This window comes from Fistularia commersonii, chromosome 17 (genome assembly GCF_037954325.1).
Source record: "Fistularia commersonii isolate RoL2024-O1a breed Wild chromosome 17, RoL_Fcom_v1.0, whole genome shotgun sequence".
Classification (NCBI taxonomy): Eukaryota; Metazoa; Chordata; class Actinopteri; order Syngnathiformes; family Fistulariidae; genus Fistularia; species Fistularia commersonii.
The window spans coordinates 11,775,212-11,798,572 of record NC_141300.1 but is presented as its reverse complement, the minus strand read 5'-3'; the positions used below and the strand labels follow the sequence as shown (position 1 = coordinate 11,798,572).

The following is a 23,361-nucleotide window of genomic DNA, read 5'->3' as shown; positions in this document are numbered from 1 at the left end:
CCTACGTGCTTCCGCGTAGTAACGTAATCAGCGGTGTGTGTGAGTGTGTTTTGAGATAAAGAGTGTGTGACTAATGCCTCTGCCCGTGCTTTCCTCTCACTTCACTAACCCCGCCGCCTCAGGATCTCCAGGGAAACACTACCTCTATGATGCCGGTGGGTTTGAGCTCCAACACCACTAAGTGCTGTCTTGTCTAAATATCCAGTAATGGGATTTTTTAAATGAAATAAAATAATATATGATATTAATATATATACTACACTACACTACATTGCATTTGGCAGACGCTTTTATCCAAAGCGACTTACAATAGAGGACATAGGGACTGCAAATACACTTGCAAATACACGATGCACAGGAAATATACAGAACAGTAAGCTTGGGTTAGTGAGGGTTTGGTTTTTTTTTCGGACAGAGACACACAAACGCACACACACACACACACACTGCATAGCCTAACTTGCTGCCAACCTGATCTGGGGCATCAGCGCAGTAAAAAGTCCTGAAAGAGAAACGTTTTTACCTGTTTCTTGAAGGTTGAGAGAGATGATGCTAGTCTTGTTGCTATATGTATATAAAATATATATGTATAAAAAATTAAATAATATATGTTTTTATTATCTATTATTATTATGTGTAATAATATATATATACACACACATACACATTTTATTATATATAAAATGTAATGAAACATATACATTTTCCTTCATTGTTTATTTATTCATTCATTTTTTATTTATTTTTATATCATTTTTTTTATATTTTATATTTTTATTATTTAATTCTCACCCTTTTTTTGCATTTATTTTCAAATCTTTTTCTGACTGCAGCTCATGCGCACAGGTTTATTTTGAGCATATTGAAAAAACCTGCCATCGGTAAATGAAATATGCACAAAAACAGTGGGAAAAAAATGGTCTAATTAATAATATTAATGGTATTTATGAAAGACAGCAATCGTAATTAAAAAAAGTAATTGACAAATCTCCGCTGCGCGTGTCTTGACAGGAGGTACGGAGAAGCAGGAGGGCGTCCTGTCGGACCTGTCCCCTCTCTCGTCGGGGGTGGACTCGGGTCAGCAGTCCCCGGTCTCCCCGGACAACCGCAAGGGTCATAGAGGCATCAAGAAGCTGTGGGGGAAGTAAGTGACGCGTGTCCTCCCTCCATCCGTCGCTCCCACGTTCCCGGGTTCGAGGCTCAGGAGTCTGTCGTCCACCTGCAGGATCCGCCGCAGTCAGTCAGGAAGTCCGGTCCCTGCGCCCGATGCGGAGCTGGGGGACTTCAAGAGGGGGGGCTTCAGGGCCACGGCCGGGCCCCGGCTGGCACGTTCAGGGAACACAAGGTAGAAACCTGAACGCTCTCAGGGGAGTTTATTGAACACACACACCTGGAAGTGGTTAAAAAAATCTGATTTCCTGCACAACAGAGACCTGAAGGTGCCTTTCTCCAAGTGGACGTCGGAGCAGGTGTGTGACTGGCTGGAGGACATCGGCTTGGGCCAGTACAGCCTCCTGGCTCGTCACTGGGCGTCCAGTGGTCAGACGCTGCTGTCCGCCTCCCCGCAGGACCTGGAGAAGGTAACCCCGCGCCTCGCTGTCAGGATGATCCTCCGTCAGATCCACCTGTCCGCTACTCGTTTCTTCAGGTCGGAGTTTAGTAACGCCTGCCGCCGCTTCTCAGCCTACGCTTTAGTCTCGCTCTCAGCTGTGTCAGCCGCCCACCTTCAAAACACCCGCTCCCCCATCGCCGCTGCACCCATTACCGGAATCACATTACATTTGTCTGCGATACACTGACGTTCAGTGGAGCGGGTGGTTAGCCTCCCAGCAAGAAGGTCCCTGGTTCAATTCCATCCTTTCCGTGGGGAGTCTCCATGATCTCGCCGTGTCCGGGTCACACGGTCTTAAACATGCAGGAGGTTCGCCGGAGACCCCGCATTGTCCAGATGCGTGAATAGTTGCACGTCCCTGTGATCGACCGCCTCTCGTCCAATGATAGGGTTCCAGCCGCATAAACGAATTGCTGCTCAGAAATCCTCATATATTTAATTGCAATCTACAATCATCATCGAATGTATACAACACTTCACACGCACCTATTTCTCAAAATTAATTGGATATAAAATACATCACATATTTTGCTTTTATGTCATTTCTTAGCCCTCCAAACATCCACAAGTCCTAATTCTGCCAACATATGTGTTGCTGCCCTGGATTTCCTGCTAATGGGCCCATAATCAGAATGAGTTTTTTATGTCATTTCTATATCGGAGAGCATAAGATGAGATGAGATGAGAACAACTTTATTAAGGATAAAGGATCGTCACACATATAAGGATTCAAATTGGAATTATAACAGGAAATGAGAAACCATTGTCATGGTAAGTTCTGAGAGTTTCCGCTGAAGCCGCGGTGACGCACGAGTAATGTATCCTATCGTGTAAATGGTTGCTCCTCGGGCGTTTGGGGGTTGAGTGAAAAATAAGTGTCATGTGTCTGCAGGAAATGGCAATGAAGCATCCTCTGCACAGGAAGAAGCTCCAGCTGGCCATGAAGACGCTCAGCAGCAAACAGCAGGAAAAATCCGCCGAGCTGGATTACCTCTGGGTCACCCGTACGTGCGCTCGCGCGAGTTTAAGTCGGGCGAACGCGTGGATCGGGCGGTAACGTTGAACCTGTGACGTTCTGCAGGCTGGCTGGACGACATCGGACTCCCCCAGTACAAAGATCAGTTCAATGAAGGACGGGTGGACGGGCAGATGCTGCAGTACCTGACGGTGGTGAGTCCAAACGCCCACGCTCACGATCGGGGGAGCCTTAAGCGTTTGGTCGATTTCACGAATCCCGCCTCCTCTCCGCACCAGAATGACCTGCTGTTCCTGAAGGTGACCAGCCAGTTGCATCACCTCAGCATCAAGTGCGCCATCCACGTTCTGCACGTCAACAAGTTCCACCCGCACTGTCTGAAACGAAGGCCGGGCAGCGAGGTGGACAACATGCCCGCACAGTACAAACATCGAAATATTGCTTGATTGCAAACTGTACAAGTGTGTGTGTGTGTGTTTCAGGGCCAGTTCACACCCGACGAAGTGGTCCAGTGGTCCAATCACCGGGTCATGGAGTGGCTGAGGTCGGTCGACCTGGCGGAGTACGCCCCCAACCTCAGGGGCAGCGGCGTGCACGGTGGGCTGCTGGTGAGCTCCGCGCGAATACAACGCACGATTGCTCTCCCGCACGGGCCGCTATAGCGTCTCACCGTGAATTTTCAACGGCAGATGTTGGAGCCTCGCTTCAACGCCGACACGCTGGCGATGCTGCTGAACATCCCGCCTCAGAAGACCCTGCTGAGGCGCCACCTGACCACCAACTTCAGCAGCCTGGTGGGCGCGCAAGCGCAGCAGGAGAAGAGGGAGTACATGGAGGCGGCGGGGTACGTGCCCCTCAGCACCACCGCCAAAGTCAAGGTGAGAATTGTCGATTCCTGCAAAATGAGGAGGTTTAATGTTTTGGCAAGCGCTTTGGCAGCAGTTGGTCACATGCCTCCGCTTTCCTCCACCCATGCGTTCCACCGCAGCCGAAAAAGCTGGGCTTCTCCAACCTGACCCACCTGAGGAGGCGGCGTTCCGACGAATCCACCGACTACGTTTGTCCCATCGAGTCGCCGCCGTCGCAACCGGGGCCGACCTCGGTCAACGGGGCGCCGCTCCGCCCGTACGCCGGCTTCAGGGGCCTGAGTCCCATCTTGGATCGAGAGCCGGATCGCCCCAGGGACCAGGTGGGCCTCGACCCGTCTCCATGACAACAACGCGGCGATGCCACATCGACGCCGGCTTGTTGTCACCCTTTTCCATGAGCTGTCACTGCTTCCTCTGCACCCCCTCCCCCTCCATCGCCCCACCCTGTGCCTTAAGAGAAGAGACCGCAGACCGAAGGGCATCCAAACGGTTTCTGTTTCCTCAACTAACCTCACCCATGTCCTTCCTCATCTAACACATCAAGACTCTCGGGAACTCGTCATCCTCCTCTAACTCCGCCTAACAATCACAATCAGATTCTGACATCATGTGTTCTGGTCCCCCACCCACCCTCACTATATGCTATTTGATATGATTATTTTGATTTTTGGTTGATGCGGTTTGATGGGCGGCACCTTCCTCCACTGTCCGTCTTCTCAATAACCACGGTCCACGGCGGCGTTTGACTTTCAGGAAAATTTTGTAGCTCCTTGCATACATTCTGACATTTTGGGTGATTTTTTTTTTTTTTTTCTTTCTGTATTAAACTGGGGCATTTCCTCATGATTTTTGATTTGTGGTAAGCAAAATGAAGGTGTGGGATGCATTGTGGTGCAGTGGTTAGCGCTCACACATCGCAGCAAGAAAGGCGTGGGGTTCCTCAGGGTTCTCCGGGATGTCTCCTACAGTCCAAAAACATGCACAAGGTTTATTGGAGACCCTTAATTTTTCAGGTGTGTGAATGAGAGTGTGAACAGTTGCATGTCTGCATGATGTGTGAATGAAGGAATGAATTGTTGCGTGTTCCATATGATGTGAATGAGAGATTGAATGGTTGTATATCTATACGTGGCCCCCTATACCAAGGTGAACGTCGGCGCTCATCCGATGACAGCTCAGATCGGCTCCAGCCTCCCCCTGACTGCAAGATAATCAGCGTAGAGAGTGGATGAATGAATGAAAAAGTGTGTCTTAAAGAAAAGAAAAATCACATTACTAGATATGTTGGGATGACCAGCTGAAACCCTCACCCTGCCATTCACCAAAGATGTGCCGTTCCCCCCCGGACCGCTGTGGGTGCGTTAAGTTTCCTCTCATCGCTTTGTCATTTCCCCTGAAAGTCACCCTAACACCCCTGCCCTGCCACCCAAGTCACGCCCACTCCTGTCGGGATCCACCCGTCGCCACTCGTCCAGTTGGTTGAGGTGAAATTTGTGCAATATTTGCATAACCTTATGCCGGGGATTTAATTTAATATTTATGTACCTGCAGAGAGAGTTTGAAGCGGCGTGTTTCGCCTGGAACCTGAAGTGTGATTTTTGTACTATTATTTTCATATTTGACTGTAATAGTATTTTTATAGTAAAGAAGGAACCCTAACTGTGGTCATGTTTATGTAAAGATCCAAAACCTTTAATAAACAAAGTCCTTTACGTGTAGAAGTCACTTTATTCTTTAAACTCAGCAGACTGGAGTCCACTGACGGTCTCCCCGAATCCGAAAAACACAAAGGAGGTTCACTGCAGACCCTAAATTTGACGTATGAATGAGGATAGGTTCTTGCTTGAAGAGATTATGAATGAATGAAAAACAAAGGGGGGGGGGGGAAGGCCGGTATTCGGAGGACCTCGCCTGCAGAATGAGTCTGTGAACAATCTGGATTGAGAAATTGTTTGAATATCACCTTCTTTTACATTACATAACATTGCATTTGGCAGACGCTTTTATCCAAAGCGACTTACAATAGAGGACATAGGGACTGCAAATACACTTGCAAATACACGATGCACAGGAAATATACAGAACAGTGAGCTTGAGTTAGTGAGAGTTTTTTTTTGTTTTTTGTTTTTTTTTTTGGACAGAGACACACAAACGTACACACACACACACTGCATGGCCTAACTTGCTGCCAACCTGATCTGGGGCATCAGCGCAGTAAAAAGTCCTGAAAGAGAAGCGTTTTTACCTGTTACCTTCTTAAAGTTTTTTTTTTTTTTTTTTGCAAGTTTTTCAGAAAACACAAAAAACTGAGCCATTTATTGAAAAAGGAGTTGATTTCAGCAGAAAAAAATTCAATTATTTCAAGAAGGTGTCGATGTACAAAGTGAGTTTCGAAGTGCATTCAAGGCTTGGACTACTAGCCGAGTAAACGCACACTGAGCCAACACTTATATCAAATGGAGTTTATCTGGACTATGGAGACTCACTCACAATATCACGAATACCGGTGGACAAACATGAGCAGGGAAAATAATTTGGTTTTCCCATGGTGGAAATTATTAGAAATATTCCAGGTTTTGTCTCCAGGAAGTTGATGTCATGTCCCAGTAATCTGCATCCGCCACTAACCTCCTCCCATCATCATCATCCTCCTCCTCCTCACCATCATGGCTGTTTGACCCAAGCTTCCCTCGCAGCTGAGCGCATCGCCATGGTAACCCATGTTTCAGGCTGAGCCCGCAGCTCTAGGTACAATCAGCTTGCACTTTATCATCATTACGTCACAATCATTGCAGTTGAACTGAACGTTTCATTGTTATTGTAATTGTAATTGTTTGTCGTCAACATTTGTGTGTATCTGTATGCGTGTGCATGCGCGTGTGCATACGCGTGTGCGTGCGTGCGTGCGTGCGTGTGTGTGTGTGTGTGTGTGTGTTGCAGACGGCCGGCACAGAGGGAACCGTATTGCAAATAGAAGCTCTGTCTGAGAGCATCAACAACCTCACAGTAAGAACCATGTCACTTCAATTATATATATTTTCAAAAAATGGCCACCATTATGGGCTTCAAATGTTGATATTCAGTCGGGCTTCAAGTTCAGGAAGGAGAATTCCTGACGTCAGTTAGCACACCGAGGAACCATACAATTAACCTAAGCATAACTATACTAGCACTGCTAATATGCTAACAATAGCTTAGCATGGCTAGCTGCCAACGCTCAAAGCATGTTATCTTTTTTAGCATATTGATTTCTTTGTTTAGCTTCCATCTAACCAGCATAACATTCTAAGTTTAACCAAATGGGTTGTTATTGTTTTTATGTTTAAAAAAAAAAAGCCAGCCTGAGGCCCCCTGAGACCTCTAAAATCAGCATTATTATTATTATTTGGAAACCGACACCGTGACGCACTCCCCGATGGTGTTGCTGGTTTTTAACAGTTTTACTAAAACCAATTGTGGCTCAGCCTTCTTGTATCCACCCTCCGTCCGTGCTTGGCTTTCAGTACCTGCTCAGCTGCGAGGACCTGCAGAGGGAGCTGCTGCAGACTCAGACGGCGCTAGTTTGACGGAGGCCGGCCAACGCGCAACTCCCGAAGTAACCTCATATCCGGCCTGACAACATAACTGACCTCACAGAACACCTGCATTCAGAGTCCGAGGCTCGACTGTTTTCGGCATTTGCTCCAGTTTTGGATCGACTGTATTCCAGTGAATTGGACTTTGGGCTTTGGTACAACTTCTCCTGCTCTCGAGCTATCCAAAAACCTGCAAATAAAAAGGCCCGGTGTTTAATCTCAGGAAACGAATTGTTGTGTATGTATCAAGGATACAATTAGAAGCCAGAAAATATCAACAAAGTAAAATCTGGTGAGAAGAAGTAGATATAATTCTCCTTTTTGACTTTGGGTTCCCCCCTTTTCAGCAATATGACTTTGTATGATTTTATTTGTCAATTTTGTTCTGAATTTAGGTGTTTTATCAATAATTTGTGGACAGTTTTAAGGTTATTTCCTGATCTAGTGGTAAATTGGGAAATTCATGTTAAATTTCGGGTAACTTTTTACAGTAACAATTTTCTGATATACATTATAGATATAGATATTTTCAATGTACTATTGCCTATGGATTATATAGATCTGAAAAAAGATTGAAACCGGTCCTACAATGATTTTATTGTGGAAGGACTCTATGCAATAAAAAGTCTTTCAAATAAAATTATATAAATATATATATATATGTATAAATATATTTGATTCCTTATATTTTGTTTCTGACCGTATTATCACACGCCTGTAAAGTCCTACCAATTTGAGTCTTGGTTCCCAGAGGATGAATACGATATATATTGTAGATATTTACACAATATCTCATTGTTTCTCAGTTACCAAGGCTAGTTTTAAAACAGACTGATCGGAAACTGAAGGGATGGTCACTGTTCCAGACGACGAAATCTTGGGATAATTTGTAAAATGTGCACTTACAAAACCGGCCACTGTCATTTTCACACAAAAGCCTCAAATGCCAATTTGACAAAACGCAACGTACAAGTGACAGGAAGCAGTAGCTTTGTTCAATCACATTAATGTTTATATTCACATTAATGATCCGTCTTGTTGTTCCATTCAATTTTGACTGACATGCACGTCCCGAGAGGGTTTTAAGCAGCAGAAAAACCGGAGCAGCAGAAACTTATCTCGTGCTGACAAGAGCATAAGCTCCGGTTAGCATCGTTGGCTAGAGCTCGGAGTGCAAAACGAAAAAATCTCCATCCAGGAGGATCGCGTGACCTTCACCCACCCGGGGTGATGACGCTACTAACCCAACATGGCAGCGCCGACACCCGAGGGGCAAGAAGCGACAGAGAGATATTGATAGGGATGGCTGGGGGGGCCGTGCCAGTCAGAGGATGTCAGATGTCACATGTCCGGTTAACATTATTCGATTCTTCGTTTCAGTGCATCAGGGAGATTCTCTGATCCGCTCCTCTGCATCGGCTCCCCTCCGTGCGTCCGAACCACCGGCGGATCCTCACTCGACTTCAGCCGCCGGCCCTCCAATAAAAACTTGACAGATGAAACAAGGATCAGCGGAGGGTGGACCTCTAGGTGTCACGGCGTAAGAAGAATGGAGGATGCCTCTTTGTTCGTCTTCTCGTACCGATTTACCCAGAAGCACTTTTATGAGTCGTCCAGGTTTTAGCTGTTGATTAACACGTTGTAGATGAGCGTCTAACCGGGGACCACGTTCCATCCCATCACCTAAACGCATTAATAAAGGCTTTAACGTCAACCTTCCTGCAACCACAGCAGGCCAGGAGAAAACACGGCTAAATGTGATTCTCCAAAGAAGGAACATACTTTTAAAAATGTTTAAAACACGCCGAAATCGAAGCTGCTGCATTTGGACGATAAGCAAACACTGCCCACTAGTGGCCAAACTTGGAAACAACATGAAGAAGAAATAAAAGATTTCTTTAAATCAAAAAACATTAGTGTGTGTCAAAGATGCTATTTTTCACAGGCAGGGCAGATCAGATGTGTGTGTGTGTGTGTGCGTGGGTGTGTGTGTACAAGAGTGTGTGAGCTCACATCGGAACGTTAATTCTATGGTGACATGAATCTGAAAACACCCCAGAAAAAAATTAGTTACAGCAGTTTGACTTTCCTCATACATAGAAATGATCATATCACGTTATGTGTTCTGTGCAGTGTGTGTGTGTGTGTGTGTGTGTGTGTTGGCCTCATATCTCCTCCCCAGTCAGTGGTGTGATGTCAGGCCTCTCCTGTCTGCGCTTAGTCGTGTCATGATGAGATCCATTTCCCTATTGGTGCTTCCTCGAAACCACACCCCTCCCCAGAGTTGGTGCTTGTGTGTGTATGCATGTGTGTGTGCATGTGTGTGTGTGGACTCTGGCCTTGTGAGTCGAAGGGCCTTCTGCAGAAATTTGGTTGAAGTTGAGCATGGATCAGACAGTGGTGAGAACTCACTTTTCTTCATTCCCTCTAGTTTTCCTCTCTCTTTTCATTCATAATTTCTTTGAGGTTTTGTCTATTTGTTGTATATTTTGATTTTGCTATTTATGTGTGTATTTACGTGTATCTCCCTGTCTTAAACAGTGCATGTACAACACTGAGGTGACCAGACTGTATGTTTTAAATACAGCATAGCAGTCTGAAAATCTTTAGCATTATATAAAATGTTGACCCCAAAACAACTATTATAATGTGATGTTTTTGACTAAACCAATTACATAATCCACCTTAACACACATATCCTTGTTCTGAAGTGGGGTTTTCATGCAGTTCTTTCAGTGGTGCATTTCCACTGTGTATTTCAGTTCTTCTGTTGAGATAAAGAACCTGACTGTTTTCTACATAGATTGCGATTCACCTTTCTGCTCTCCCGGAGAACCTGAAAGTTGAGTTTTGTCCACCTGATGTGTATCTTGAAGATGGTCCCGGTGGCGGTGGCGGTGTGTGTTCTGGTGGTGACGGGGGTCTTCTTCCTCCTGCGAGGCCCTGCAGGGCTTAAGAAGAAGACGCAGCCCGTCACTCTGCAGGACCCGGCCGTCAAATATCCCCTGAAGCTCATCGACAAGCAGGTTGATGATACAAACGGGATCTTTACATTTTCTTGATGTTTTCGTAATCGGATTTTAATTTGTGTTCAAGTGCAGGGGGATGTTAAGGGGGTTGAAGAAGGTGGAGGGTTTTAAGTAACGAGAGAGGTGAAGAAACGTGTGCAAGCAGGTGGAGGAACGGGTGGAGGAAAGAGTCGGGTGATAGAAGAACGTGAAAAGAAAGGTGAGAGCAGCCGCACTGTCGGGTTTAGAGACACTGAGGAGAGGACAAGAAGCAGTAAATGAAGATTTTTCCCTTTTTGGGAGGGAGGAGGATCAGGAAGGAGGTCGTCAGAGGGGACAGCACTTGTTAGATGTTCTGGAGATGGTCTGGAAAGGATGCTTAGGTCGGAACTGCTGGACAGGAGGTCCAGAGGAAGACTTAAATAACTTTCTTCCTTAATTTTTTTTAGTTGTTATTGTTTTCTTATTTGTTTCTTCGTGACTTGAGCTGGACATACATCAGAAGATCTTGAAAAGGTGTGGAAAAGACTCATGGAAAACTATTGGGATTGTTTGTCTACCAGGTTTCCTGTTTCCGTTTTTTTCGGAGCTCATCTATTGGTTGTTGATTACATCACCGTAAAGCCTGAAAGACTTGTGTTAAAATGTTCGATATTGTCGTAAGACCAAGACTGGGAAAGGACTGACTGACAGGTTTTAGTCTGTGACCTTGAAAATCTTCTGGTGTGTGCCCGGCATGAGTTGTCCCCGTGTCCACTAGTTGTCCCCATGTCCACTAGTTGTCCCTGGGTCCACTAGTTGTCCCCGTGTCCACTAGTTGTCCCCATGTCCTGCATGCAGGAGATCAGCCATGACACCAAGAAATTCCGGTTCGGCCTTCCCTCCGAAGCCCACGTCCTTGGCCTGCCAGTAGGTACTGAGACGTGTGACGTTCAGTCAGATCGTTCCGCTGTTCACTAGAACCAGTACTAGCGTCGCCCCCGTCTGTTCCGCCCCAGGCCAGCATGTGTACCTGTCAGCCAGGGTGAACGGCAGCCTGGTGGTCCGAGCCTACACTCCCGTGTCCAGCGATGACGAACGCGGGTACGTCGACCTCGTGGTGAAGGTAAATAACATTAATATCCACGAATGCAAAAAAATAAATAAACAGCAGAAGGGACGTCGATTTTAAGTATGCGTTTACTTCCCGCAGGTTTATTATAAAAACAGGCATCCGTCGTTTCCAGAGGGGGGAAAGATGTCGCAGCACCTGGACAACATGGCCATCGGCGACACCATCGATTTCAGAGGCCCCAACGGACTCCTGGTGTACAATGGGAATGGTAGGGCGTTTGCACGGGAGCATGCACGTGTGTTTGTGTGCAGATAATACACACCATAACCCAAATCATAATTGTAATAGTAATTTAGGTCATAACGCCTGTGTTTGACAAAGTCACTGTCCAAATTAGGCGCCGCGTCTTAACCAGTGTCAGTCACATTGGCTCCATTCAAGATAAGCTTCATAGAAAAAAAAGATATCAAGTAAAACAACTATTATGCTATCCATTTTTATTATACGGTTAATCCCTTGTAAGGCAAATGAAAGAGTTTACATTCCATCATGAACCTAAAGAACAAAATGCAAAATGTGATGACGCATCTGAACCTGATGATCGTCTCTGAGGAGCTTTGAATTTGCTGCGGTTTAGAAGTCAAACCTAGACGTTCTCTCCTTGCCGCAGGTCAGTTCTCCATCCGAGCTGACAAGAAGTCCGAGCCAAAGGGTCGGAGGGTGAAGCACGTCGCCATGATCGCCGGGGGAACAGGTCACCTCGCGTTTCTCTTGCAGATCAGTGCATGTACATAGTTGCATGTATTCCTACCCTCTTTGAAAACACAGTCAGGCTTGTCTTTGGACAATGGGGCTATTAAGAATGTGGGTTTCTGCTGGGCCGTATCGTGCACATTGTTATGCATATTAGGTCTCTGGCAAGGCCTGCCCCCTTAGCCAGCACATGGGTTAATCGCTCAATTATATGCCATTTTTTGTAACTTAATTATTTATTAAAAATAGTCTTGTCAGGCAATGAACTCTCACCTTCTCAGGAATCACGCCGATGCTGCAGCTGATCCGCAGGATCACGGCCGACCCCTGCGACCCCACGCTTTGCTCCCTCATATTTGCCAACCAGGTCGGTCCTGCAGCGTCACACGTCCTTGTACATTTTTTTGGCTGAAAGGAATCCACGCTCACGAAATTTTTCCTTTTCATTTCGTGACTTTGCGTCTCAGTCTGAGAAGGACATCCTGCTGAGGGAGGAGTTGGAGGAGGTGAAGAGCTGCCATCCTGAGAAAGTCAAACTGTGGTTCACGCTGGACAAACCTCCACAGGGTGAAACTGATGAGTTACTATAGAATTATGTTAAATGCGTTCGTAAGAACTTGGGGAATGTGACACAATGAAGTCTAAAGCGTTAACGCACTTCTAATTTACTTTTTTTTATGTTACAAATATTGAATAATGCATTGAATGCATCATGGGTTAATGGTTGTATGTCTTGATTTGATGTGTGAATGAGAGGGTGAACAATGCATGTCTATATGTGAACCCCACCTCTCGCCCAGTGACAGCGTAGATCCAGCTCCCCGGAGCCCCTCACTGCAGGAAAAGCGGGAAAAATAACTAATACAGTTGCTTTTGCAGGAAAAATTTACATTTTTTTATGTTGCAAATATTAAATAATGCATTGAATGCATTATGGGTTAATGGTTGTACGTCTCGATTTTATGTGTGTGTGAGAGGGTGAACAATGCATGTCTATATGTGAACCCCACCTCTCGCCCAATGACAGCGTAGATCCAGCTCCCCGGAGCCCCTCACTGCAGGACAAGCAGTAAAAATAATGAATACAGTTGCTTTGCTGGAAAAATCTGCAGATGCTAACTCTGCTCTGTGTTTCCCAGACTGGAGCTACAGCTCAGGCTTTGTTACCGGTGACATGATGAAGGACCACCTTCCCCCTCCGTCCAGCGATGTCCTGGTGGTCCTATGCGGTCCCCCGCCAATGATCCAGTACGCCTGCCTGCCCAACCTGGACAAACTGGGATATAAAACAGAAAACATCTTTGCGTATTAATGTAAGGTTAGGTGTATTCCTTCCCGCCGCGCATTCACTGCTGATGGTGAGAGAGCGTTGTTTTTAACCGATGCCCGTATGTGTCCATGGAAACCAATGGCATCACTATAAACGGTTGCACAAAACACACAAACACCAATATACACAAAAAAAATCCACTCATCACATTTATTCATACAACATTAATTAACTGAATATCACATGAGTTCAGATTTACATTTGATATCTAGAAGCTTTGAAATTGCAATTTGCAAGGTACCAAATGACAAATAACAATATGAATGTACATTTGGAACAAGGAGTACCTTCATACATTTTTTGGATGTGAGAAACCCTCCACTGTATTCTTTATGTTTTTACATTATAATGTCCCTTTCTAGTTGAGCACAAATTCAAATTGTCAATATTTTCATCATGGAAAAATTGATTGAAGAAAGACTGTGATAGAATTGCAGCCCTTGGTTATTTTTTTATGCTGTGAGTGCAAGACCTTGATTATGCCTGTTGTCTTCCGTATTGAAATATGTTGAACGTAATTAAAAATAACCATAAGCCTGACAGAAAATTTCTGGGCTATGACACCGATCACTTGTATGGACTCCTCCTCTTCTGAGATACTTCAGAGCAGAGACTGACCAGATTCAATGGTAGATTAGAATGATGATCAGTCACTTTTATTTACTATTTCATTAGTTACTAATTTCATGAGCTCTAGTAGGATTCACCCATCTCAGCTTTTGAAATACAATAATTTACTTTTTTCATGCATTCATTTATATGCATTTAAATATAATCAAAATGATTACTGCTTACAATAATGAAAACCAATTATATCTCAGAGCCAAAATATGTTAAGATAAGATCAACTTTATTGATCCCCATAGGGGGAAATTCCTTTGTCACTGCAACATAGTAATTATAATGTCAACAAATAAAAAAGTAAAATAAATATGAATATAAATATAAATAGAGAGACAGAAGATAGCAAGACATCCACGAATAAATAGACAGCAGCAACAGCAACAGCATACGGGATAATAATTGGCAACATAAAGGCACAGTAAGGGTGAAAAATACACAAAGAAGGTCTTGAGGACCTACAGACACCAAACAACCTCAGTCTCCTCAGGAAGAACATCCTGCTCTGACACTTCCTGTAGAGGGCATCAGTGTTATGTGACCAGTCCAGTTTATTGTAAATTTGGACCCCAAGGTACTTGCTGGCGGATCAAACTTCCAATTCTTCCAAAAGTCCACAACCACCTCCTTGGTCCTTGGATGTTGAGTAGGAGGTGGTTGCGCCATTCAAAAAAACACGCGGTCAGACCTCTGCACTCCTCCTTGTTGTCACCATTGATGCACCCAACCATGCTGCACGCCACGGCCGTCCTGTGAGGTAGTCCAGGATCCAGACAGTGATTTCACGGTGAAGTTGCGTACTCAGCAGCTTGTCCTTGAGGAGGATGGGTTGGCTGCTGTTGAAGACACTGGAGAGGTCAAAGGTGACTCTCACAGTGCTTTGTGCACCCTCACGGTGGGATAGGGCCCTATGAGTGAGGAAGAGGATTGCATCCTCCACACCCACGTGCTGCCTGGACGCAAACTGCAGAGGGTCCGGGGAAGCAGGTAGCCGGTCTTTCAGGTGCTGGAGTACAAGCCTCTGGAACGACTTCATGACATGTGACGTGTAGTCATTGAGAGCACTTTGACGCCCCTTTTTGGGTACTGGGACAATACGGGAGGTCTTCCAGAGGTCAGGCACTTTCAGCAACCTCAGAGAGAGGTTGAAGAGGTACTGGGAGATCCCGGTAAGCTGCACGGCACACACCTTGAGGACCCTTGGGCAGATGTTGTCCGGCCTACTGGCTTTGCTTCTCCCTCAACCTGGAGAACTGCCTCTGCACCTGGCTGGAGGGGAAGCTGAGGCCGGGGTTAGGTAGAGTTTGAAGGGGAGTGTCTGCACCAGTATTCGGGGGGGATTAGGGTGTGTGTGTGTGTGGGGGGGGGGGGGGGGGTACTGACTGAGGGAACTGATGATGGGCGGGGGGAAGAGGCGAGTAGTGGTTGTGTGTTCGTTAATGGTCCCATGGTTGTAGTAGGGGGCCTCTGGGGTGGAAGCTTCTGGAGGGCAGCGGGAGGGGGGACTGGTGTTGACCATGTCTGTGCACGGGGGATGGGGTGGCGCGGTGGAGGGGGGAGGTTGTCCGTGGTTGTGTTTGTCCTGGTTTGAGGAGATGGTGAGGCGGGGTGAGGAGGGGGGGGCTGTCCTTAGAAGTTGCATGCAAAGTAAATAACAGACACTGACATAGGCAACTACTATACTATGTTTATATATGCTAGCATATCAAAATATATTATATCACCCTGAGTGCAGGATAAGTAGAAGAAGGTGGATGAATGGATGGATCTATTCTATTCTATTCTATTCTATTCTATTCTATTCTATTATTACCTGTATATTATATTCAAGAAACCGAATGTCCGACGTCCTCGAACGCCTCATCCAGAGATGGGCGTGTTCTCACCAACATGTCTGCGAATCGTGGACTGGATGTACTGAAAGTTTAGCTCCGACCGGGTGAAGAGTACGATGTTTGCACGCACATTTGCCTCAGTCCAGCCGTTTACAAACACTTTAAAATCTAGGTATATTGTGTTAGCTATATTTGCAAGTGTTCATTTTGCGGGTTGTCGCTGTGAAGAAGTGAGCCCGGAAAGATGCCTCGTCTGGGGTCCGGGTCTGAACGCCGACATCGTCCTGCCGGTCCGCTACTTCTACATCCAGGCGGTCGATTCTGGGGGAAAAAACTTCACCTTATCTCCCGGTAAAACGAAAATAAATTCAATACATTATAAACAAGCAATCTCTTGTGAATGTCACTTTACCCTGTGGTTAGCTCACAAGCTATTTGCTAGCTAACGCTTGATCGTTTAAAGCTAACCATACATTAGCTTGTTTTAAATTTTCAACGTTTATTCCTATTTACACGACCGTTACATTCCCACAGTATCTCCGTGAACTCTTCCGGGGCAAAAAAGAGGGGAAGAATAATTAAAAATGACTACAAAGAAAATAATGAGAATAAAGTAACTTTCACCCCACGAAAAGCACCGACAGCCAACAAGTTGCTGAACGCATATGTCAATGAGAGGAACAAAATGGATAAAGTAACATAAAACGGACTAAAGTAACTAAGTGTTTGATAAAAATTACATAGAAGTTTTGCAGAGTACTTAGAGTATTCACTTCTGGTTTATTTATTCAATTACTTTATTCAATGGTTTTCCTGCTGATAGACTACTATCCTTCACCATCCTAGGATTTCATGGTCGTCCTATGCGGTCACAATAAGGGGCTCAACTGACCTTTAAATATTAATTTACTATATTTAGACTGCTTTTTATTTCTGCTTTCGTGTCATGGGACATCATGAATTCCTAAACGGATTATGAGCAAACGTTAATGTGGAACCACTTTCATCTCTTTCCATGAAATGGAATATCTAAAAAGTTTAATTGTTTTTGGCGTAACATGGCCGGGCCCTGGGTTCTCATCTAAATCTCCTGCTTTGATTTGTTTGTTTTGTTTTTTTTTTTTGTTCAGGCAAAGACACTTTTAAAGTAAAAATCAGCTCTCTGGAGAAGGAGTTTATCCGGATCCATGTCCAGGCTCCATTGGACCGGGGTGATGGATCCTTCCTGGTCCGCTACCGGATGTACAGTTCAGCCCCGTCTGGCCTCCGTGTCGAGGTCCTTCACCGAGACGCAGCTGTTGCCAAGTCACCCTACATCATGCAAGGTGTGTGTGTGTGTGTGTGTGTGTGTGTGTGTGTGTGTGTGTGTGTGTGTGTGTGTGTGTGTGTGTGTGTGTGTGTGTGTAGTCTTCAGACAGGCTGACAAGTTCCAGCAAACTGCAGTCAAACAACATATTCCACCCCAATTTTTTTTTTTTTGGGGGGGGGGGGTAATTTATTTGCTTGTTTTAGTATTTTATTCCCTTTTGAGTGATTTTCTTTATTAAAAATTGGCCAATGCAGTTTTTGCTCTTCAGTTTAGAAGAGGTTTCAGTGTGGAGTCTGAATGTTCTCCCTGTGTCTTCATGGGTTTCTTTTCTATATTCTATACTCCTGTTTTTGTGATGCTTCTGTCTAAGGTCCAGTCTACCATGAGTACTGTGACTGTCCTGAAATCGATGCCACCTCCTGGCAGGCAGCCATGCGCTGCCCCTCCGATGAGCCTCAGATTGACACCGACTTCCAGTCGTTCCCCGAGATTGATCTGCAGCGTCTTGTGAAGGAAGTTCCCCAAAGGTTCCACAACAGAGGTGGCATCGTACACTATGCCATAATCGACAACCAGCTGTATCGCCGCACACTGGGAAAGTACACTGACTTCAAGATGTTCTCCGACGAGATGCTGCTGTCGCTCGCCAGAAAAGTGAGGACCATGATCCTTAACTTGTCTTCATCTAGGCCACATCCCTCCGCTTGAGTTATGACAATCAAGGTCATTGTGCTCCACACTCTTGTTGACCCTTATCTTGCATGATTATTGTTCTGGAAGGTTCGACTGCCTGACGTCGAGTTTTATATCAACGTGGGTGACTGGCCCCTGGAGACCCGAAGACCCGAGTCTAGTCCTGGACCCGTACCCATCTTGTCCTGGTGTGGGTCCTCTGATACGCGGGACATCGTCCTCCCGACCTATGAAGTCACACACTCCACCCTGGAGACCATGAGGGGGGTTACCAATGACCTGCTGGCTGTGCAGGGAAACACAGGTGACAAGCACATGAACACACATTCTCACACACACAAATATTTTATTGTAAATTATTTATTTTTAAATATTTTTATAAATTATTCAACATTTTCATTTTTGATGAAACCTGGTCAAATAAAATCCTCCTCACTTTTGTGTCAGTTTATACATTTACATCAGAAACCCAGGAAACACCTTCTCCTCAGGTTTGCCTACAAACATGGAGTCAACCCCGCACCGAGAAAACGTCCAACACTCTTAGTCTTTACAATGTATAAGCAGGGCAGCAGGCGTCTGCCTGAGGGTTGTCAACACATTCTGACTAGACTGCAGGAGCTTTGATAAATAAAAAAAAACATTTCAACTGATACATTTTTTAAAATTTTTACAGAAGATAAAGGCTATGGGAAAAAACTAATCCTTATTAATAAGAAATCAATTCTTAAATAATTTTATGTTTGTAATAATTCATTGTAGGGTTCACAATTCTCGGTAATTGTGTTTCCCACAAAAGTGACCAGAATATATTGAACAAATTAGCAAATTATGTGAAAATCATCTGAAAACAATCCAACCTAAATTTGCAGAAATCTTTCCAAAAGTTAATGGCATGTCTAAAAGCTGGGCATTGGGCTCAGGAGTCTGGCTTTGGGATCCCATGTTGTGAGCTATGTTCCCTCTAAGCTGTGCTGTCGCGCACTGCGCCAGCGTTCTCCAAGCTCAACTGTAAATAACTTAAGCACATTTATTTTATTTACAGTTCAGCTTGGATTTTATTTAATGCGCAGCATAGATTATCTGTGGGAGAAGAACGCTGGAGCAGTGCACGATTGCGCAAACGCGCGTTTTAGAGGGAACAGTGTTTGTGAGTGGACAGTTCGTTAAGGTTTACTCTGCATGTTGGTAACATTCGCACCGCTTTCGACTCAGGGCCTCCCTGGACCAACAAAACAGACAAGGCGTTTTTCCGTGGACGCGACAGCCGCGAGGAGCGCCTGCAGCTGGTGTCTCTGTCCAAGAAGAATCCTGAGCTGCTGGACGCCGGAATCACCGGCTGGTTTTTCTTCAGGGACCGAGAAAAGCACGTGGGCAAAAGTCCGCTGGTGGGATTCTTCGACTTCTTTAAGGTCAGGAAAGTAAACTTCTTCTTTCCAGTGAATAGTGTGTACAGTTGAGTATCAGGGCCCAACATGGGGTAGGGCGGGGGAGGAGGAGGAACACACGTGTTCTGTTTTTCTTTTTCAGAATAATTTGACAATTCAAGGTCAATGGAAGACGCATTGTCACTGATTCCCTCAAGCTTAGCCACATTTACCTTTTATCCACCAGGCAACTTCTCCATGTCCTTTTAGAAGGACATCACTCATTCCGTAATATGTGTTAAGATTCTCAAGGCTCCTCATCGGTAAGGCAGAACGCTGAGGAGACGGTTGCTGTCGTACAAAGTGAAATACTCGCCGACAGCAATGTGACGGGTTTTCATGGCCGCAGCTGCCGTCAACACCAGAGGGGCCTGTGCAACAAAAATAAAACACACACTGATCCCAGAGTGCAGAGTTCATCATGTAGCTGATATAATAGCTTCCTCTCCAAGCTGTATTTTCACACTGCAAGCAGACTGGGCCAAAGTCTGGTTTGATCTGCACCAGTACCTCCTTAGGTTGAACCTTGCTGGGGTTCAGTTTGCTTTCACTCTCGCTATTTTTGGTTCAAACCGAACCAAAAAGTCTCTTGGTCAGTGGCATGAATGTATTATATGTAGGAAACTGTGACTGAAGGAGCCAGGCAAATATTCCTGATGCGTAAGCCAAGGATTAACATGTATTTTCAGTCAGAAAATACATTTCATTTTCACTGAGAGCAAACCATCTTATTGCGAGACTTGTTTAACTAATGTGGTTTAATCCATTTAAGCCACAAAAGTATATCCTTTTTATTTCGCAGTTGAACCCTAAATGAGGTGTGGTTGTCAGGAGTCTGGAGTTCTTGATCTCTGGAGTCACAAAAGCCTGTTTTGGCAGTCAAACCACTTTTTTGCATGAGGCTGAGCAGCTTTTTATAGGAAACAACACTGGTCTTTTCTCAAACACTCAAAGTGTTTGGTTTTAAAGCTGATAGATGGCCGCAGCTAACGCTGCTGTCAAAAAGGACGACTTCCTCCTCCAATTTCACCCCGACGCTCTGCTTGTTTTTTTTCCCACATGAATTACCGCAGCTTGTTTTTCATATTTGCTCTTGTTGCGCTGAGCCTCGACCAGATACATCAGCCTAAACTAGCTACACTGAAACTATTGAAATCGAAAAGACGATTAAACCTGCTGTGACTCCCTTCAGTTCAGGTACCAGGTGAATGTGGACGGGACGGTGGCAGCGTACCGGTTCCCCTACCTGATGCTGGGGGACAGCCTGGTCCTGAAGCAGGACTCTCCCTACTATGAACACTTCTATGGCCACCTGAGAGCCTGGACCCACTACGTCCCTGTGAAGAGGGACCTGTCGGATCTGCTGGACCGAATTCGCTGGGCCAGACAGAACCAGGTGGAGGCTCGGGAGATGGCTCGGGCAGGGCAGGAGGCAGCCCGGGACGTGCTGCAGCCCAGCAGGCTGTACTGCTACTACCTGCGGGTACTGCAAGAGTACGCCCGGCGGCAGGTGGGCCGACCGACCCGCCACCCGGACATGGAGGCGGTCCCTCTGTCGGATGACCAGGTGGAGGCCTGCAAGTGTGAGCGGCGCCATGACACCGCAAAGGATGAACTCTAATTAAACCATTCAGCCTTTTTTTTTTTTTATACAGTCCCTCAGACACATAACAGGCTCCAGAGTCCCCTCTTTTACTCATTTGTTTTTGTATTTTGCTCAGCAGTCAACCTGTTCCAAGGTCAACAAACTTTCTCTCCAGGTCCTCACCTGCAGGATGAAGGTGCTACCGACTCTCTAGCCTGCCCCAACACAGTATTTATGATTTATACCAAACAAACACGTGTTTGTTTTTGATTAACAGTTTTGTATTTTGTTCTTTCCTTGTTAACTTTGGAAAAAAAAAGTTGTGTTTTCAGAAAGAAAGACACATTTTATTAAGAAAACTGCTGGGATATTTCGATTCATTTTTTAAACTTTTCTATTACCCTGTTTATCTGTTCAATTACTGAATGTCACCGGTGTTTAGCGACCCAATATGTCATATTATCGCCTGCATTGTTTAAATTCCAACAGAAGTTGCCATGATGTCTCAGTTCTAGCAGCAGTGTGTCATTATGTGTTTTTACAGCTCCTCTTCCACGGACGCCTGGAGAGAAACACTGAGCAGCTGTGAGCTTTTTACTACCCAGACACAAAAGTATTCCAAAAAAGACAAACATACAAAGGTATGCTAAACATGCCGGAACCTTTCACAAACAGTGTAAATCAGTTATAGCAGCAGCAGCTGTTATGACCATTTGATAATCAGTCAATGGTATTGATATCTTCTTTTTGGTAATCTCTTCTGTTAGTTGATAACATCAGTAACTGTTAAACTGCCTTTTGCGAATTTGCTGCATCACAATCATTATTTGTTTTTCACGCTGCCGCGGACTGTCACAGCTCCTCCTACAACTGCACTCGCAATACAACAGTCAAATTGAGTTTTTACTGTGACATATCTTGAACCCAGTCGTGCAGACGACAAAATTCAAATGTGTCACACAGGATTTAACTGTTTCACAACTACATGTGATCTCAGCTTGGCGTCCGAAAGAGGAGTTTGAACGTGATGTGAATTCATTGTTTACATTTAGGGCCCAAATTGTATTTCATATCTTTCATATTAAAATTCAAACAAATGCATTCCATATGTATATATCTATGTATTATTTTTTGTATCTTTTGTAAAGTAAAAATCATTAGAAACTGGAAGCACAGTTTTGTACAATTACAGTGTTGGATATTTGTTCACTATTGTATCTACTCAATCTATTATGTCACTGTTTAAAAACCTTTTAAACCAATTAGAGACATTTTTTTTTCTTTAAAGACAAGAAAGTATACACCCTCTATTTATATTCACAGCTGTAGTGAACATAGAATAGAAAATTAAACCAAAAGGAGGTCCAAGTTCCTGCCTATTGGTTGATTCATCCCCACCTCATAGGAGCCCTATCACCCTGGTATCATCTGCAAACTGAATGATGTTGGTTGGGTGATTGGGGACACAGTTGCGGGTGTCAAGGGTCTACAAAAGTGGGTTCACTAGTGGAGAAGGTGGGAGATACAGGTCCTGTAGTTTCTGTATCGGGATGCCCGAAGGTAGTCTTGCATTGATACCAGGGTAATCTGGAGTGAAGGCAAAAGCGTCTTTGGTGGAGGGATCCCCCTGTAGGTGCACTGGTGGTGGTCAAAAGAAGCAAGGAGGCAGGCGGTAAAAATTAGGAGCAAAGATAAATAAAACTCAAGCAAATCAAAGGATCTGATGACGGCTTTAGCTAATGTGCTTGACACTGAACAGTATAGATGTGCAGATATAAAATATAAAATTAAAATGTTAAAACACAGAAGAATATACATCACTTTGCTTTTATTGTCTTGAGGATAAAAGTTTATTTTCTCAATGCGTTTTGACAGGAAAGCTGAGCAGATGCAAATGTATGACGGTATTGTACAGCTTTACCAACATCCTCACTGAAGGCCCGCTGCCTGTCTGAGCTGTAACATCTGGCAAATATCCCACTTGATTTTCATTTCCAAACAGAACACAATGTGTATGTTGACTCTGAAGCTAATTGACATCTTTTCAGCAGGAAATGAAGTTCTCCAATGTTAAATGTCAATATCAAGACTTTTTGACATTAAATTATTTTTTTTAAAGTCACTTGACACCAGTGGGAGAGCAAGTTGATTTTTGATACTATTGGTTACCACAGCCGATCCAACAGTGTCACGTTCATATTTGCTCTTGTGCGACGACATTTCAATGCCAATATAGTCGGCGATAGACCGACCTCTAATCAGCAGCCGGTAACCAACAATGGAATTTTCTCTCCAAACCGAATGCCATTTTCATCTGTATTTTAATTCATGTGTGATTTTTAGCGCAAAGCTCAACACCGATCGCAGCATTATAACATTCAAACAAGACAAATGTTGGCCAGCTTTTGTTCAAATACATTTTTATTCTGTTTTTGGTTTTTACAGTTGTTTTAAGTTGTACTTTCTTCATTTGGATGCAACTGATTAACTCTGATGTCATGAAGCCAATTGATTCTGGATCCCTCGATACCTTTGTAATCCCCTGGTTTATCATCTGTGTGACTCTGAGACTTCACTCTTTCAAGTTGTTTTGGAGTTGAATCACACGACTTGGCCTCCTGTTGGCCACTTGACAGAAGTCTTAGAGCTACAAGGTGCTTGCCAGCAGACTGCCATTAGTCTGAATGGTTCTTGGCAACCAAACATTATCCCTT

The 23,361-nt window shown here is 44.7% G+C and overlaps 3 protein-coding genes across 8 annotated transcripts in view; all 3 read left to right on the top strand.

The window, feature by feature from the left end:
- The window catches only part of ppfibp2b (PPFIA binding protein 2b), a 51,211-nt gene extending 42,268 nt beyond the window's left edge, over positions 1–8,943 (top strand). For 3 of the 5 annotated variants that reach the window (XM_086163938.1, XM_086163942.1, XM_086163941.1), the window contains 11 exons: positions 1,012–1,144; positions 1,226–1,345; positions 1,430–1,580; positions 2,505–2,616; positions 2,694–2,782; positions 2,867–2,989; positions 3,071–3,196; positions 3,278–3,466; positions 3,577–3,777; positions 6,398–6,463; positions 6,961–7,677. In XM_086163938.1, coding sequence (XP_086020064.1) covers positions 1,012–1,144; positions 1,226–1,345; positions 1,430–1,580; positions 2,505–2,616; positions 2,694–2,782; positions 2,867–2,989; positions 3,071–3,196; positions 3,278–3,466; positions 3,577–3,777; positions 6,398–6,463; positions 6,961–7,023 — 1,373 coding nt within the window. In that variant the 3' untranslated portion in view covers positions 7,024–7,677. Of the gene's footprint in view, positions 1–1,011; positions 1,145–1,225; positions 1,346–1,429; positions 1,581–2,504; positions 2,617–2,693; positions 2,783–2,866; positions 2,990–3,070; positions 3,197–3,277; positions 3,467–3,576; positions 3,778–6,397; positions 6,464–6,960; positions 7,678–8,412 lie in introns of those variants that run through there. The other 2 variants (XM_086163939.1, XM_086163940.1) reach the window with 1 other exon arrangement.
- A 397-nt stretch (positions 8,944–9,340) lies between these two features.
- Positions 9,341–13,705, top strand: cyb5r2 (cytochrome b5 reductase 2). 2 transcript variants are annotated; one of them, XM_086163965.1, is made up of 9 exons: positions 9,341–9,432; positions 9,909–10,058; positions 10,881–10,953; positions 11,039–11,145; positions 11,233–11,362; positions 11,765–11,848; positions 12,129–12,214; positions 12,315–12,414; positions 12,987–13,705. In XM_086163965.1, the coding sequence occupies exons 1-9, from the start codon at positions 9,418–9,420 to the stop codon at positions 13,157–13,159; spliced, it is 918 nt and encodes a 305-aa protein (XP_086020091.1). In that variant the 5' UTR covers positions 9,341–9,417; the 3' UTR covers positions 13,160–13,705. The 2 variants fall into 2 exon arrangements, with proteins under 2 accessions (XP_086020091.1, XP_086020092.1); XM_086163966.1 differs by having other exon boundaries at positions 9,358–9,432; positions 9,836–10,058.
- A 2,000-nt stretch (positions 13,706–15,705) lies between these two features.
- poglut3 (protein O-glucosyltransferase 3) lies at positions 15,706–23,036 on the top strand. Its single transcript, XM_086163958.1, has 6 exons — positions 15,706–15,984; positions 16,764–16,958; positions 17,313–17,596; positions 17,723–17,939; positions 18,851–19,047; positions 20,255–23,036. The coding sequence occupies exons 1-6, from the start codon at positions 15,750–15,752 to the stop codon at positions 20,681–20,683; spliced, it is 1,557 nt and encodes a 518-aa protein (XP_086020084.1). The 5' UTR covers positions 15,706–15,749; the 3' UTR covers positions 20,684–23,036.
- The last annotated feature ends 325 nt before the right edge of the window (positions 23,037–23,361 follow it).

Coding starts and splice junctions, on each gene's coding strand:
- poglut3 (XM_086163958.1), top strand. CDS start 15,750: ATGTTTGCACGCACATTTGCCTCAGTCCAGCCGTTTACAAACACTTTA. Junction 15,985..16,763: donor AAACTTCACCTTATCTCCCG/GTAAAACGAAAA, acceptor TTTTTTGTTCAG/GCAAAGACACTTTTAAAGTA. Junction 17,940..18,850: donor GGCTGTGCAGGGAAACACAG/GTGACAAGCACA, acceptor CTTTCGACTCAG/GGCCTCCCTGGACCAACAAA.
- cyb5r2 (XM_086163965.1), top strand. Junction 11,146..11,232: donor ACGTCGACCTCGTGGTGAAG/GTAAATAACATT, acceptor TACTTCCCGCAG/GTTTATTATAAAAACAGGCA. Junction 12,415..12,986: donor GCTGGACAAACCTCCACAGG/GTGAAACTGATG, acceptor TGTGTTTCCCAG/ACTGGAGCTACAGCTCAGGC.